This window comes from Ruditapes philippinarum, unplaced genomic scaffold (assembly GCF_026571515.1).
Source record: "Ruditapes philippinarum isolate M1 unplaced genomic scaffold, ASM2657151v2 ctg15999_1_1_1_1, whole genome shotgun sequence".
NCBI classification, from domain to species: Eukaryota; Metazoa; Mollusca; class Bivalvia; order Venerida; family Veneridae; genus Ruditapes; species Ruditapes philippinarum.
This window is the reverse complement of record NW_026863291.1, coordinates 3,686-20,056: the sequence shown is the minus strand read 5'-3', so window position 1 is coordinate 20,056 and position 16,371 is coordinate 3,686. Positions and strand designations below refer to the sequence as shown.

The 16,371-nt window shown below is 31.3% G+C and overlaps 3 protein-coding genes across 3 annotated transcripts; all 3 read right to left on the bottom strand.

Annotated features, from left to right (window-relative positions):
• Positions 1–372: 372 nt before the first annotated feature.
• On the bottom strand, positions 373–2,267 carry LOC132721737 (insoluble matrix shell protein 2-like; the record flags this gene model as incomplete). Its single annotated transcript, XM_060706105.1, is given in 2 exon segments — positions 373–435; positions 1,766–2,267. Coding segments are annotated over 2 exon segments (246 nt in total), but the record flags the coding sequence as incomplete, so codon positions are not given.
• Positions 2,268–4,907: 2,640 nt separating this feature from the next.
• LOC132721736 (uncharacterized) lies at positions 4,908–7,124 on the bottom strand. Its single transcript, XM_060706104.1, has 3 exons — positions 6,398–7,124; positions 5,699–5,758; positions 4,908–5,248 (listed from the first exon to the last, which is right to left on the bottom strand). The coding sequence occupies exons 1-3, from the start codon at positions 6,554–6,556 to the stop codon at positions 4,925–4,927; spliced, it is 543 nt and encodes a 180-aa protein (XP_060562087.1). The 5' UTR covers positions 6,557–7,124; the 3' UTR covers positions 4,908–4,924.
• Positions 7,125–13,639: 6,515 nt separating this feature from the next.
• On the bottom strand, positions 13,640–16,033 carry LOC132721735 (uncharacterized). Its single transcript, XM_060706103.1, has 3 exons — positions 15,770–16,033; positions 15,343–15,402; positions 13,640–13,977 (listed from the first exon to the last, which is right to left on the bottom strand). The coding sequence occupies exons 1-3, from the start codon at positions 15,959–15,961 to the stop codon at positions 13,897–13,899; spliced, it is 333 nt and encodes a 110-aa protein (XP_060562086.1). The 5' UTR covers positions 15,962–16,033; the 3' UTR covers positions 13,640–13,896.
• Between the last annotated feature and the right edge of the window lie 338 nt (positions 16,034–16,371).

Here is a 16,371-nt window from a genome sequence, read left to right as displayed (position 1 = left end):
GACTGCTTATCCCGTATTATTTCTTAATTAGCAGTGAAGGACAAATGGCGATGAGATTATATGCCCGAGATCACAGGCCAAGGAAAATTTTCCCCAACCCGTGGTTTTTACCAGCGACCCGTAGTTCACAATTCCGGTGCGTTCCTTATTCAGCTTAGCGGGTGGGTATCTTTTTAAAGGTTCCACATGAACATAATTTACAATGGAAAATTGTTTGGTACAAAACATAATAAAGTTGTGAAACAATAAATAGCAAAGAGTCTGAATCTATCACTAGTTATCAAGAAGTGAAATGATAAACGGTCATCTTAAAATATGCGTTTTGGTATTAATCAAGCAAATCCCTGTGCAATTTGCATATTGTAGACTTACTGTTTCACCGGTATTGCATGTAGCTGTAAACTGTACCCGATACTCAGCAGTCCTTGGCCTCGGCTAAAAGAGAGAGAGGAAAAAGTAAATTAAAATATTGATATAGGGCAACTAAAAAAACACGGCTAATTGGTTTCACAATTACTTGAACGACATGTTCATATCTTATTGTTTTGTAAAGGATCATTTTCATCTTTAAAATGTGGTCGAATAGCTAATAATAACATTAATTTAGAACTGTTTTTTTTTTTTTTGGTTTTACGTCACATCGACACAGTATAGGTCATATCTCGATGTTCCAGCTTTACTGGTGGAGGAAGACCTCAGGTGCCCTTCCGTGCAGTATTTCAGGCACGAACGGGCACCTGAGTAGAACCACCGACGTTCCGTAAATTTAGTACTGAGTGAATGTCATATTCTCTTACTTCAAAGATTGTATATTTATATAACATAGTTTAAGTTATTCAAATTAGTGTACGCCAGATACCATCAAAATAAGCAGAAATTGGATTATTAAATTACATATATTTTTGAATTTTTGAATATAAGTTAGGGTTAAACAATTGTTCATCAATAAAAATAGTAGCACGTGTCTTGTTTATTCTTATTTCTATTATAACGCATCTTAACCGGCTTTCCTTGAATTCAAACCGGTAATAACGAATTTCTTTTATGTGAACGACTCTATCTCACATGGTAAAAGGCAGATGACTTTTATAATTATTAAATGTTCGAGGAGAAATACCGCCTCAACCGGAGCACGTTATATAATCATTAAATCAAAATAATTAGGAATAATACAAGCTAATCTAAAATACTAATCTTTTGTACCGCAAACGATGATCTAAATTATACTTGTTGTGAACATGAATTTCAGAATACGTTTGAAAAGTAGTAAAATAAGGATGTCCCATTTTTCAATGAAATGTGAGTAATAGCAAAAGAAAACTTTTCTTAGATCGAGGGTATGCATGAACATGTTTTTCATATCACTTAAGCGTTACAAATGACATATTCATTACTGCGGACAGTTTATGCTTAAGTCTTTCTTATCAATACTATTGTGAATTCATATAAAATTCTTGAAATTTAGTTGGTCCTTCTCAGTAAAATAAAATTTCCTCTCAGGTTGACCAAATAATATCATGGTAACTCTTAAATCATATTACATATAAAAAACATATATATATATATATATATATATATATATATATATATATATATATATATATATATATATATATATATATATATATATATATATATATATATATATATATATATATATATATATATATATATATATATATATATATATATATATATATATATATATATATGAAATGCATCTTACATATTTAATAATTTATCAAAAATGCAAAAGAAAACGTACATTTTTCCTTTCGTGAGCTGAAATAATATTTTTAAATGTCACACCAAGGAAATCTGCTGCAAAATGAGCGGATCCGACAGTCCGCCATAGTTGTATGCTAGCCTCACGCCATTCTGAAGATGGTATTGGTGCAACAACAAAATGTGTCAGCAATATTAAAATTAAACAAGCTTTAAGCTCCATAAGTGCATATAACGTTTATTTCTTTATTAAAATAACAATGACACTACTCATTCTGGTGTATCCCGCTGAATTAACAAATTTCCCGTATTTATATATACTATTAACAAAACCTATGACAGACGATGATATGTTTAATGTTCTGATTTATGTCTTATTTAGTTCTTGCAAATTTTAATATGCTTGATATTGTTGCATCGTCATTTTAATCGTGATGTATTATTTTAGAAAAAATAAAAATGGAACTGTGTATTCAAAGGGATTCCACTGACGTTTTTTACATAAAGGGACTGGAAATAATATTCCACGATTTATGCACCATTTGAGCCTTGACTGCAAACGTTTAGATAATTAAAAAAAATCCAGGAAAATGTAATGCGCTTTGCACTCAAATCGGATTCAGAATGCCATGAAAATACGATTTTTAATTTATTTGAAACTATATATCTTAATATTTTATACATATTTTTCTGTTTTAAGTGTCGTTACAGATCTATGTAAGAAATTCAAATTTTATTTTTAGGCTTTTAGACCTTAGTGTTTTTAGACTTGTTTCTTTGTTCTAATTTTGTTTTTATTTTGAAAAAAAAACACAAAAAACATGATGGTCTATCTTTTTACTATTTGATTAGGCAAGTAAGATATCAGTCAAATGTTGAAAATTACTTAATTAATCTGGATTATATGCTTGTAGTTCATGAATATCACGACTGAGAAGTACTCTTTAAGAAGGGACATAATACGTTTATTAGTGATTGGATATAAATGACGACTGGCCATTCTGCGTGTAATTATTTATCATAACATATTTTTATATATTTTTTTAAATGTCATTTTATGCTTAAAACTTCGTTGTCAATATATGAGCACGTAAGCTGTCAGTTAGCGATAATGTTTTTCTTCCCCACCGTTGAGGCACTAACAAAGGAAAACGGACAGAGATGTGTATTTAACTGTATATGTACGGCAAACCTAACTTGTCGGCCCTTTCCGTCAGTTTTCGGATAAGGCCACAACGGCATGAATACACAGAACGCTTACTGTATTTCGGCCTTACCTACGCTAAGAAACTGAACATGTAAACACTTGGTAATTTTACGCTGGGAGTTGTTGACAAGTTTTCTTTCCTAATATATAAAATAAAAGGCCACCAAAGTAAATTCATAGATTCAGACAAATTTCAATCCAGGGTCTTTATATTTGAAAAGGCCCTGTTCAATCATAATTGTATCGACACAGGCTTATTATTTTTCTTTTGGATGTCAAATATTTGTTTTACATTATCGAAGATTTCAGTCTCTGTTTCTGTTCACATTTGAAACCACGTGGTAGAATTACTTTCAATCCGTATTAACTCCGAGGTTATTAAAGATAATAGCCGAGGACGTTCCGATTGTCTTTACAGTGTACCTTATCATGGGATAATTCTTTATGTTTTCCCTTCTGTGTGTATTTCTATTTTTGTATTGTTATATATTATTTTATCGGGTTATATATGCGTGAATAATCTACTGGACATTTATTTGAATTACATGATCCTCTTTCGTTAGTTTAAGTACATATATATGAAACACATGTAATAATATTGCAATCGGCCACGCCTACTACTACTTCTACCCCAACCACCACCGCTTCCACTACCAATACCACTACTACTCCTACTACAGGAACATGGTAGGGAATTGGACTGTCGACTGTATATATATATATACAGTCGACAGTCCAATTCCCTACCATGTTCCTTGAATTTCACCGTATGTCACATGACAACTGCCACACATATTGATACGTGCAGTATATCATGTTCTGCTTAGAGGAAATTTATTGTAAACTATGATAACTTTTTTTTAATTGACATATTAAGTATGCAATTGGGCATAGAAAAAGAAAGAGTAAGTTAATAATTGATTTGTAAAATATAAAAAACTTTTATTGCAATTATCAAATAAGAAAATTTTGTTTCAGCAACGTAGTGTTTACATGTTGAATGCTTGTCAGATGATATGTGTTTAAGTTATTATGATTATACTTCAAAAAAGCCACAAAAGCCTTAAAGGCAACACTTGTTGACTGTCACTGCAGGAAACATTGAGATAAACATTTTTGTACTTGCTATATACAAATTAAATATGTCCTTTTGTCGATTTGATTTCTAGGATACGAAATCCAGCAAAATTTTCATTTCAACGAGAACTTAAAAAGAAAATGATTGAAAATAAAAGCTTTTTGTCAAATATTATGCAGATTTTTAATTGATTATGAAACAGCAGACTCCACAAAGGTTTAACGTTTTCTTTATTAGCTTTTATTAACAAACAAGCACAATGACGTGAAAAAATTGTAAACGTTTTTTTTCCTTAATGCTAATATGGAATAATCTGACAGAACATTGTACAGTAAATTGTTTTTTTTTAGATTCTGTATCTTAGTTTGGAGACCTCACTATTGTCATGATGTCAGAGTAAAATCGTATAGAAGTATACCAATTCACACAGAGTGTGTTAATTAGGAAGCAGGTATTAGTTACCATCACTCACTGTCTGTCTCGAACATGCTCTTTGATTGGCTTTTGTGGGGTTTACTTATTGCGACGACAGGGAGAGATAATAGCGATAGAAAAGTCATATTCAAATGCTCGAACATAATTTACTTTTTCTGGATTTTTATATTGTGACGACAGGGAACGTAATTTAATTTCCGTCTTCGATACGTAATAGAAAGAGCATGGAAACACGAGGCTATTTGGTTTGTAAGAGGGTCGTATTCTCCGTGTATTAATCAGATTGCCGAGTGTTTTGATGGCCTTTCTCTTTTGTATCATAGTCAAACATAAAAACACGTTCTATGTTGTTGTAACAATATGAAACCCAAGAAAAAAAAACCAATGAACGAGCATCTGAATATGATATTTCTACCGCTTTCCCTTTTTCTACCGTCACAATAATTAAACCCCAGAAAAAAATGACCCAACAAATTGGCTTACTCTGGAGTGCCGGTAACTAATAGTCCTGCTCTCCAGTTAACGCACAGTGCACGTATATGTATGTATGCGATTAAACTCTTACACACTTTCAATAGAAAGGTCCCCAAACTATGATACAAAAAGAGAAAGAATATCAAAACACTCAGCAATCTGATATATACAAGTTGCAATGTAACTGTCCCGGGGTACAAATTGTGAAGTAATTTGTCTGATTGTGAACTTTTGATTTGTTTTGATCTACAAACCATCCTCGCCAGTTCAGTTATTATTTCAAAAGTTTGTTGGGATCTCCACAATACTATGGCTTTGCATATTCTAATCTGAAATTATAACACTCGATCATTTAATTAACTTTACATAATGTCAACAAATCAAGAAATCTTGTTTTATTTCAAACTGAAACAATTACATGTACATGTACATGCTTTTATTTCTTCTTGTTATTTCAAACATTTTCAACTTTTGTGCAAGTGAGGTTTTTGCTACTATAAACAGACCTACACAACTTAAGGCTCTAATGCATATGATGAAAAAAGTAAGCAAAATGATAATGATGATAATTATATTCATTCTTATTGAGACATAATTATAGATATGGCATGCAGAGATTCTTTCAACCGACATAGAATCATTCATTTCAATGTGTTTTTCAATTGAAGAATATTAAAAAAACAAACAATGTAAATAAATATGTATCTACGTTCATAGAAAATACATATTTCTCATTGTTAGCGTTTAGATAAATTACATATGACCATAAGCGGGCTTACCTGTCCACTCCGAAAACTGACAAAAAAGTAGACATAATAACGACTCGTTGTGACGTCACCCTGCATGATGGACGTAAAAATAAACAATTTATGGCTGAGAACTTTCCAAAAAGGATCTTCTAAAAATGTTGTTTTTTGAATTTCTTTTACGAAGCGTATGTTAAAGATATATTTGTGCAGAAGTGCGTAAGGTAGCGTCTTAAGATTTGTCATTTTATTAGTTTGGTTATAGATATTTAAGTTTATAAACACTACTATGAAGTTATGTGTGTAATTCTAAAAGATATATTTACTTTTAAAATGAAATTTAAAATTGCGTATGATGATGTTTATGAATAACCTTCAACAATCTTTTATTCATATATAAGATTATATTGGTAGGTAAGTGATACAAATTTATTTATGTCGGCTTAAAAGTTACACTTTAATTGTCCCTTAATGCATGCGGACACCTGAGTAGACGTTGCTAGCACATGCATTACACAAGTGCCAACGAGGTCGTCAAATCTTATAATGATTTTAACCACATGTTCATGGACCTAGAGTCCCCGTAAACAAATAATGAAACGCACGAAATACAACATATATACGTATAAAACCTTGTAATTCTATTTCAAATTCTATATCACACAGTATTCAAATCAATACAAAAATAACGTAATTATATATAATATAGTGTATAAAACGTGTAACACTTACAGGGACTTGAACTTGCGCAAGCGCTTTCAACATGCCTACATATGTTCCTCCAAGAAAATCGGATGCAGCTCTAGCAGATCCGATACTTCTTCCCAAATGTATACTAACTTCTCTCCACTCTTGACAATGTCCTGACATGGCATTCAAAACAATGATCATCAAAAAAATTGTTCGAGGTTTTTATATCGATTTTCTTAGACTATTCACTCGTAACACACTGCCGAATTGATTATGGTTTAAATCTTTTAAATATTCATTAGATTGTACAAAATGATGCAAAAATATCGAATTTTCATTGGCTGACAAGCTCTACTTTCGTATACATAGACGATTATACCCATGTAGCGCCCCTACGATGTCTGATTAGAATAAAACAAAACGGCGACTATTCTTTGGCTTTCATATTGTCAATCATTAAAATAGCAGAGTGATTTTGTTTGTCATATGATGATAATTACATTTTGGATCATACATTTAGTAACAATGACGTATCTATTTGTCAGCTACATACAAATTAATTCCAAGTCAATACAGGGGACGAGTACGGTAGTACTGATTGTCTAGGTATATACGTATTTAACTGCCTCCGTGGTCGAGTGGTTAGAGTCGATGACTTCTAATCCAGTTACCTCTCTGGCGTGGGTTCGATCCCCGGGAGATGCTTTGGTAGTTTAGCAAGGAGGAAGGTAGTCTAGTACTGGTGTTACTCTCCAGGAACGATGGCAAGGAAACTACCCGCCTTTATGACTGAAATAATATATGGAAAAGGCGTTAAATGAAACAAACAAACAAAAGTATACGTATTTCGTTACAATACGCAACGTTATCTCGAGTGGTTTTGTTTAGAAATAATGCTGATTATTACAGACAGATAATAGACAGATTAAAAAGAATTGACCAGCCTTAAGGAAATGAAAGTTAATGTTGAAAGTAGTTTAAGTATAATGACTAATATCATAATTTCCTATTTCCTAACATTTGTTAGTTAAGACTACATTGATACTAATACTAATTTAAAGACTCAAAGTATTATCATACTTTCATTGCTATTTTGTTACAATTTATTTAAAATAAATCCAAGAAATGTTTTGGATAGAAAAACTATTTTTCTTTACAAAATAATCATCAAAAGTAATGGATAGATCGACATTTATCGAATATATTCTTAAGCATTTATTAATAGTTAAAAGAAAAATGCTATTTTCATCATTATCTTTTAAATTATTTCGCGCTGTAAACAATGCGTTGTAAAAAAAATACCGGTAAAGTGCATTATGGCGCACTGAAATACAACGAATGACGCTCGCACTCGGATGTACATTTCTTCTAGACGCAATACGCATTTTAATATCTTTTGCGAGGTAGTTCTATAAAAATGTTCCTATTAGAACTATTTTCAGACGCGTATGTTTATCTGGATGATCTTTGGCTTCCGAATTTTGCCTTGAAGTTAAAAAAATTCGTTAAAGTAATTATTTGAAAGGTAACTATGGTCAGGCACTCTAATTTCGTCAGTCCAAAAATGTCTTTTAAATTTTCACTGAATTTATTCGCATTTCATTTTAGACAGCATTGAGATGGTTCCTCATAAAACTCATTACGTATTTCAAATTTAAAATTAGCTATAAGTAAAAAGTAAAAGGATTTAGTTCTAATTCGATGATTCAAATGTTAATGGACGCAACACTAATTTGGCAAATTCAAGTATTTGCATAAACATAGGGGCAAGACATAGTAATGCGGAAAATAAAATAGTCAATAATCTTTTTTCCTTTTGTTTCTTCATTTTATTTTTATTAAAATAAAAGAAGGTAGCAGTCGAACACGATACCGTTTACATTAATCGGTCGTACCATTATGACATAATGGGTTGTTCAGTTTTTCAATTATTACATTTTGCATTTCTATTGCAATTTTGAAGAATAAATTAAAGTGAAAATAGACACGTAAATCTGATAAGCGTAGTAGTTAGAGACTTCAGATTATGAAACTTTCAGGTTATGAACATGTATTTTTTCGAGTTCAAATCTGCAACTCTGCATATTTTTCAGAATGGTTTTTACTTTGAGAATATAATCTATAGTGTGTCACGTTACTTTTCATTTTCTCCTTTATTATGCACAATTTGAAGTTAAACTTATGACGGTTAATGAAAATTGAATGTATGTGATTTTTAACTGTCATTGAACAGATTGAATAGTATCATCAATTTTATTCTGTTTGAAACTCTGAATTCTGTTCGCCACATTTTGAACAATTTGGCTCATTTTTATAAACTATATATATATATAATATATATATATATATTAATAATAACTATATATATTTCCATTGGTCATTTATGACCCTACTCACGATTGTGTTGTCTTATAGTTAACCTGTTGAATGGGAATGTGTGTTTAACTAATTGTTCTCAAATAGCATTGTGTGATGGAATTCACGTGGAACTAAAATCCAGTTCTTTGTAAAAAAATAAATTAAAAGTAAAAATAAAAAAGATAAAAAACATGTCTTTTTTAGGATTAGAACCAGGGCTACACTCACAGAGCAAACACTCTGCCACTAAACTATTATGCTTAACGCTTTAAAAATGAGTGATTGATTAGGTGGTAAAAGATTTAGGCGACACTTTAAGACACCCCTATTTGTCAATATTGATGTAAACAGATAATAAAAGGTAAAGCGTATTAGCTGTATTTACAATTACACCGGATTTGAAATATTATAATAATTTTGTTTTGCCTTTTTGTCATCACGCATACAAAATGTTAAAGCAATAATAATTTGTTTTTTTAATGTTTTATTATGTATAAATGTTTTATTTTACAGGTGCATCATTGTGGTTGCACACCGCAATCAAGACACTTTATCATTAAATATGAACAGAAGTTGTTAAATCTGGCGAAATGCATGTATTTGTTTTACATCTTAACCTATGATTAATCAGATACTAAAAAAGGAATTATGAGAAATATTATATTATCAAATGATAATATAATATAATTATCATGACATATGAGTTACATGAAAACAAAAATCTGGTCTGAGGAGGAATAAATTTGATATTATGTTAGTTCTGTTCCGGGTTTCACGTCGATTTTAACAAAATTTGGTCATCTTTTTCGTGGCCAATCAATCTAACCGGCTTTCCTTCATATCTAACAAGTAATTACCCTTTTCACCACTAAATATCTGGAACAACGTGATCCCTTAGAAGCATTTTAAAGCAAAATTACATAAAAATTGCAAACTCGGTTTCATTGAATCCATGTTATAGTTGACTCAACGGCCCACGAAAAATGACTATTAGACACAATGTCCGAGATCGGTTGTCAAGTAGAAATGTATCAACAATCATAAAATAAAATTCTATTTTTGCATACAAATACAAAAGTTTATATGTTTTATAATAAAATTCTCTTTTGAAAACATGATAAATCAAAGCACAGAAGGCGCTGAATTTGTTTGGGTCTCAGAATGTCAAAAAGGTGAAGGTTGTGAGATTATAAACCAATTTGTTTTTGTATAGTGCCACCAGTGCTTTCCAGCGTTGAAATAACAGAAGTAATATTTTGAATGATTGATATGATAATTTCGCATTATACCTAAAACATTTCAGTCAATGTTATAACCAAGAAAAATCTGTCTGATGTGGGTTAAATTAAAGATTAAAATCGTTATTACAGACGACCCATTCTTTATTTACACAGCAAATAATGTATGAGGTCAGACAACCAGCAGAAAAGAGTAACGACTTATCGTTTTTTTTTACTGTAAAAGTAGCTGATGTGATACCACTTGTCTGTGCCAAAACAATGTGTTTGCTTTACAAACAAGTAAATGCATGGGCGGATTTCCTAAAGCATTTCCTTGTTTTTTAATTGGTTTTAGTTAATTGGCTTTAAGACTAATTGCAACACTGATATTCAATTCAATGTTTATTTGATTTAAACAATTTGAAAAAAAAAGAGTTGCCTTCCTGGATTTGAACTCCAGACCCCTCGGCCACGGTGAAGTTATATGTAAAAGGCCTGAAAAAAACCATATTATTCTAAATTAGGGTTTGTAACCCTTATCATTTCGACGCTAACTGTTGTTTAACACAGATGTTAATAATCATGGAGCTTATTATAAGCATGTATATCTATAAAGGATAAAACAATATTAGAAATCTTCGACCATTCGGGAATTATTTTGCTTGAAAATTAATGCGCCTGTCATTTGACCATCTTTACGCAGTGATCTCCCCTGAAATTTTTCGGCGTTAGTGTACATATAAGGGGAAGTAACCGCTTCAAAAAAACGGCCTACTTTCGGCATTTGCAATTAACAGCATCAGACTCTGAAATTTCGCTACCATTATTTGTTTGGTCTGACGACCCAAACAAATAAAACGGTTTTAGAACATGTTAGATAATTATCATCGGAACAATGGAGCATTTAAAGTGAAATTATTTCTAATAGAAATAGCAAAATGTGCAAGACGTCATGTTCTGACTATATAATTACAGCTTGCTTTCTATAGTTGTACTAATCTTAAATAAATTGAAACAAAAGAAATTTGGTTTCAGCGATTGACCATTGAGTCATTTTTTTAATTTGCGCAGGTCACCAAAAAAGCTTTTGAAAAATAAAAATTAAAATCATTTCCGGGGCATTATGAGTCTTAAGTATTTCTTGACCAAATTGTATGCGTTGAATTTACGTTTGTTTGTTGCCATTTTAAAAGAAGATGATATTCAACTCTTTCAATACATTTTGGAAATTCTATTTCATATCCACATACATTTAAACGCAAGGAAATAAAAATTAAGTGAAACTGAATCTTCAGACATGATAACAGATTTTATTTTTACTTGTTTGTAACATAGATTTATTTCCTTTAAGTTACTATTGCACTTGTAAATGCTATTCGAAATTGTATTTGTATTATTGTTTGACACTTAGCTACGAAATTATGTAAACTTTGAATGTCACATGATGTTTAAATTCATTTGAATGTATGTAATATGTAACCATGCGCATTTCGTATGCGTCTTAGATGGAAAAAATCTAAGAAAAAACTACTTTACTGTAAAATACGAGTATCATTGAAAGTAAATAACTGTCACAATGGCGTTGACTCAAATCGGGCTAAAAAGCATAAAAATACGATTTTCGGAGTAAGTTTTTGATAATCTTTTGCAAATCTTTCTGTTTTAAGTGCCCTGACAAATCTATGTAAGAAAATTAAACTTTTAAGTTTTAGGCTTTTCTACCTTAGTTCCGTTAACGCTTGCCTGTTGTTGCTTTTTTTTTTGCTTTTTTTCTATTTTTTTTTTGTATTTTGATTCTGAAACTGGTAATTGTAAATCAACAACAGTTTATTTTTGTACTATTTGATTAATCAAGTAAAGGCATTAGATAAATTGTAAAAATTAGATATCACCATATAACAATTTAAATTCAATTTATAATGAAAAACGCAATGTAAATAGATATAAAGCAAGATGCCAGAAAGTCTTTATTTCAAAATGATTTATCTGCTGTGTTTCTGTTTCTTAATTCCGTTTCGTAAAATCAGGTTAGATACATTTCTTATCTCAAAAGATAGGCAACAGTATAAAAAAACAATTGAGGACATTTACGGGAAAAGAATAGAACATCTGAAGGGTTTTTTAGAAATCAGACAATCAATGAAAAAGCAGTCCAAGTTCTTGAAAAATAATGCCTTCGTTTTTGTAGGTGTACTGACGACCTTAGGTGTTGAGTCAATATTATTGTAAATGATGCGATCAAATACTTCCCTTTTATGTTATATGTATTTTTATAAAGAACCGATTGGAAACTGTAATAAATGCAAGTATGCTGAAACTTTAACAGCAACAATACGGATACAGAGAGTTTTATATACGTGAATAATCTACTGGACATTTATGTTTAATACATTGTCCTCATGGTCTTTTAATACATTGTAGAAATCTCACTATAATGTCTTGTCCATATAAAACCTTGAGGTGCAATGCCATGTATACATGACTGCTTTATGCGATCTATTATTATATCTAAGACTGTGTCATATGGTCTTTACGACATCCTGGTGTGCAATGTTGTACCTTCTAATCACGGAGCGCACTGTTCTTTAACGGCATTCTGGTGGGTAATGTTGTGGCGCGTGCTGCCTGTGTCAGATGTTCTTTACGACATTCTGGTGTGTAATGTTGCAACTTCTAAGTTTACGTATTTGCATATAAAACAAATGTAAGAATTTTGAAACCTGTCTGTAACGCCAATATATAAGATTATAATAATAATAATCTACTTCAACTACTTTAAAGCTGAAACAGTTTATAACCCCGCTTGATATACAGAAATAGTCAATTTTCCTACCGAGTGCCTCATATTTCACCGGTAGTCACGTGACAACTGCCACAATTTCTTGTGAACTATGACTAGTTTTTAATTATCATAATGCGATTGAGAATTAAAATAATGAATAAGTAAATCTTCATTTATGTTGATTTGTTGCCCCAAGCAAAATTTTCATTTCAACGAAAATTTAAAAACTGATGAATGATTACAGTTTTAAGGCAATTTCAACTTTAATATTATGCGCATGCGCAATTGATGATTGATGAATGCAGCAAACCTTACAAAGTTTAGCGTTTTTATTTGTTTGGGTCGTCAGACCAAACAAATAATGGTAGCGAAATTTCAGACTCTGATGCTGTTAATTGCAAATGCCGAAAGTAGTCCGCTTTTTTGAAGCGGTTACTTCCCTTCATATGTACACTAACACCAAAATATTCAGGGGAAATCACTGCGTAAAGATGGTCAAATGACAGGCGCATTAATTTTCAAGCAAAATAGTTCCCGAATGGTCGAAGATTTCTAATATTGTTTTATTCTTTATAGATATACATGCTTATAGGTAGTTCTAAAATTATTTATATCTGTGTTAAACAACAGTTTGCGTCGTTACAAACCCTAATTTAGAATAATATGGTTTTCTTCAGGCACTTAACATATAACTTCACCGTGGCCGAGGGGTTTGTACGCTCGCTTAGAAAGCGAGAAGTCTGGAGTTCAAATCCCAGTTAAGGCAACTTATTTTTTTTTCAAATTGTTTAAGTCAATAAACATTGAATTGAATATCAGTGTTGCAATTTGTCTTATAGCCAATTTACTACAATTAAAGCGCTGGAAAGCTTTGGTGGCACTATACAAAAAAATTGGTTTATAATCTCACAACCTTCACCTTTCTGACATTCTGAGACCCAAACAAATTCAGCGCCTTCTGTGCTTTGATTTATGTTTGCTTTCATTTACAAAGACATATTGTCATGATAAGGATATTGTAAGTTCCTATTTATTAATGATGTGAATAATTTGTAAACATTTTTTCTGAATAATAATATAAAGTGTCCTGACTGAACATTGTGAAATCCTTTCTTGATCAAGGCGACTGATCCGGATTACTAATGGTGAAATCCTTTGTCTGTGAACTTTTGATTTGTTATCTACAAACCACACCTCGCCAGTTCAGTTATCCTTTCAAACGATGGGAATCTCCACAAAACAATACCTTTACACATTCTTATCTGAAATGGAAACGCTCGATGATTCTATTTCCTTTAAGTCGAAAAAACCCATGTATTTTCGTTTTTATTTGAGATTTCTATGCACTCCGTCGGTCCGTCGGTCCGACCGACTGTCCGTCTGTCTGTCCGTCCGCAAAATATGTACCAGCTGATAATTCTAAAAGTATTGACATATTATAATGAAAATGAAAACATGGATAGATGACAGTAAGGAGATTATGATTCTTTTTTATTTTTTCATGTATTGAAAATACTGGTTGCTATGACAACAAAAAGACTTATATTATGGTAAATATAGCAAAATATTGTAATTACACAAAAAGATACTGACAATGTACAGCCATGTCCCGTTGCCACGACCGTCCAAGCTGTCCTGAATCCTTAACATTGGCCATTTTTGTTTTTATTTCTTTATGGATTGTTTTCATACTAGGAGAAAACACCTCTTTAGACATATCAGACTTAACTTGACCATGGCTCAAAAATGACCTTGATCTTCAAGGACAGATGTTTATAAGTTGCTTGATTGCTGCTATAATTGACTTTAACATTGTTATTTACAAATGGATCGTTTTTATACATGGACATCACTCATCAATGACCTTGACCTTGAAGGTAAGATTATTGAATTTTGCTTGTGTTTGCTATAATCGGCTATATGTTTGTAAGTAATAAAAGGACTGTCTTCACTTCGATTAAATAATCCTAGGGACAAGACATTGATTTAAAAAAAAGATTTGATTTAAGTAAAATTTGACCTTGACTTTTATTTACCAATGACACTTATATTGTAACAAGTGGCCATAACTCGGTTATTTATTTATGGATTTGATTGATACTTGGACAGACGTACACCTGTTACATAACTAACATTTCGAATAATAAAAATATAGGCATGATCTATAAAAAAAAAGTCTTGACCGTAAACATTGATAAGCGCGGATCGTCATAACTTTGTTATTTATTTACGAATATGCTTCATACTTTGACAAAAGGACCCTTGCGACAATACCCGGATGCTGAATAATTTAAATCTGACCTTGATCGCTATTTAAATTTGCCAAATTGTCATAACTTATCTTATTGATTTACATATTGGATTTATATCTGGACAAAAACACAAGATAATTCCGATATGTTGAATTATTCAATATGACCACAAGATTTAATTTACATTGAATGTGCAGGCCAAATTATTGAAATTTGCTTCAATTGTCGTAACTTTATTACTATTTATATACAAATACGTTGACAAAAGAAAATATTTCAAATGAAGAATATTGAAATTATTACATAATTTTAAATTTATATTCATTGATTGTTTGATGTCATTTAGATTAATAACTATAATCATTAACAACCTACCTCTCCATCCGGAAACCCGACAAAAAAGTAAACATAATAACGAGCAAACGGACCGCCACTCTGCAAAAAAGATTAAAGTGAAGTGAAACAATTTACGATTAGAACATTCGAAAAAAGATATACTCAAACATCTTTATCTATTAGAATGCTCGAGAATTTGCAATTAGGTAATGTGCTTTATTATGTATGAATATTTTTTTCTAGAAGGAAAACATAAGTATATGTAGATAAAGCGTCTGGTAATGAAATATATATGTATGTGCACAGGATAATTAATGACTTTCAAACAGAAATTTTATAATATTGGTACAAAAAATATATAACAAATGTATGCTCTTATTATATTATACCACACAATATGTTTATCAATTATAAATAGTGTCTGTATAATTAAACATGTGTGTATAAAAACAACATCAAAACCTACATGGCCTGGAGGTACCTGTACAAAGGCTTTCAACATGCCTTCATAAGTTCCTCCAAGATAAGCAGATGCGTCTCCAGCCGATCCGATACTTCTTCTCAAGTCTATGCTAATTTCTACCCACTCTGTTTGACAAAGTCCAGGCACAACATTTAAAAGAATAATCAGCAGCACAAAAGCCTTTGATGAATTCATGTTTCTTATCTATGGCGAGCTAAACTGATCACACTACCGAAATGGTTTGATCATTTTAAACATTCATTAGATTGTACAAAAAGTGAGAAAAATATCGAATTTTCATTGGCTGACATGCTCTGCATTTTAATTACGTAAACATAAAACATTACCCCCGTTAAGCGCCCATAAAAACATTTAAAATGAAACGAATGGCGAACATAGGTCGCTTTTTAAATTTTCAATCATTCAAATTGTCGAGTATTTTACTGTTATTTGATGTCATTTGAGTTCAGTTTGAATAATATTTCTCTCTTTTTTGCCTTCGTGTTTCATGTTTTATAATATGCTATATAAATATACATCCTAAATCAATTAGATGGGCCGCTAGTTGTTCTGATCAAAGTAGAGAAGTACAGATTGTCTGAATG

Coding starts and splice junctions, on each gene's coding strand:
- LOC132721736 (XM_060706104.1), bottom strand. CDS start 6,556: ATGATCATTGTTTTGAATGCCATGTCAGGACATTGTCAAGAGTGGAGA. Junction 5,759..6,397: donor TTGCGCAAGTTCAAGTCCCT/GTAAGTGTTACA, acceptor TCCATCATGCAG/GGTGACGTCACAACGAGTCG. Junction 5,249..5,698: donor TCAGTTTTCGGAGTGGACAG/GTAAGCCCGCTT, acceptor TTATAATTTCAG/ATTAGAATATGCAAAGCCAT.
- LOC132721735 (XM_060706103.1), bottom strand. CDS start 15,961: ATGAATTCATCAAAGGCTTTTGTGCTGCTGATTATTCTTTTAAATGTT. Junction 15,403..15,769: donor TACAGGTACCTCCAGGCCAT/GTAGGTTTTGAT, acceptor TCTTTTTTGCAG/AGTGGCGGTCCGTTTGCTCG. Junction 13,978..15,342: donor TCGGGTTTCCGGATGGAGAG/GTAGGTTGTTAA, acceptor TTTCCATTTCAG/ATAAGAATGTGTAAAGGTAT.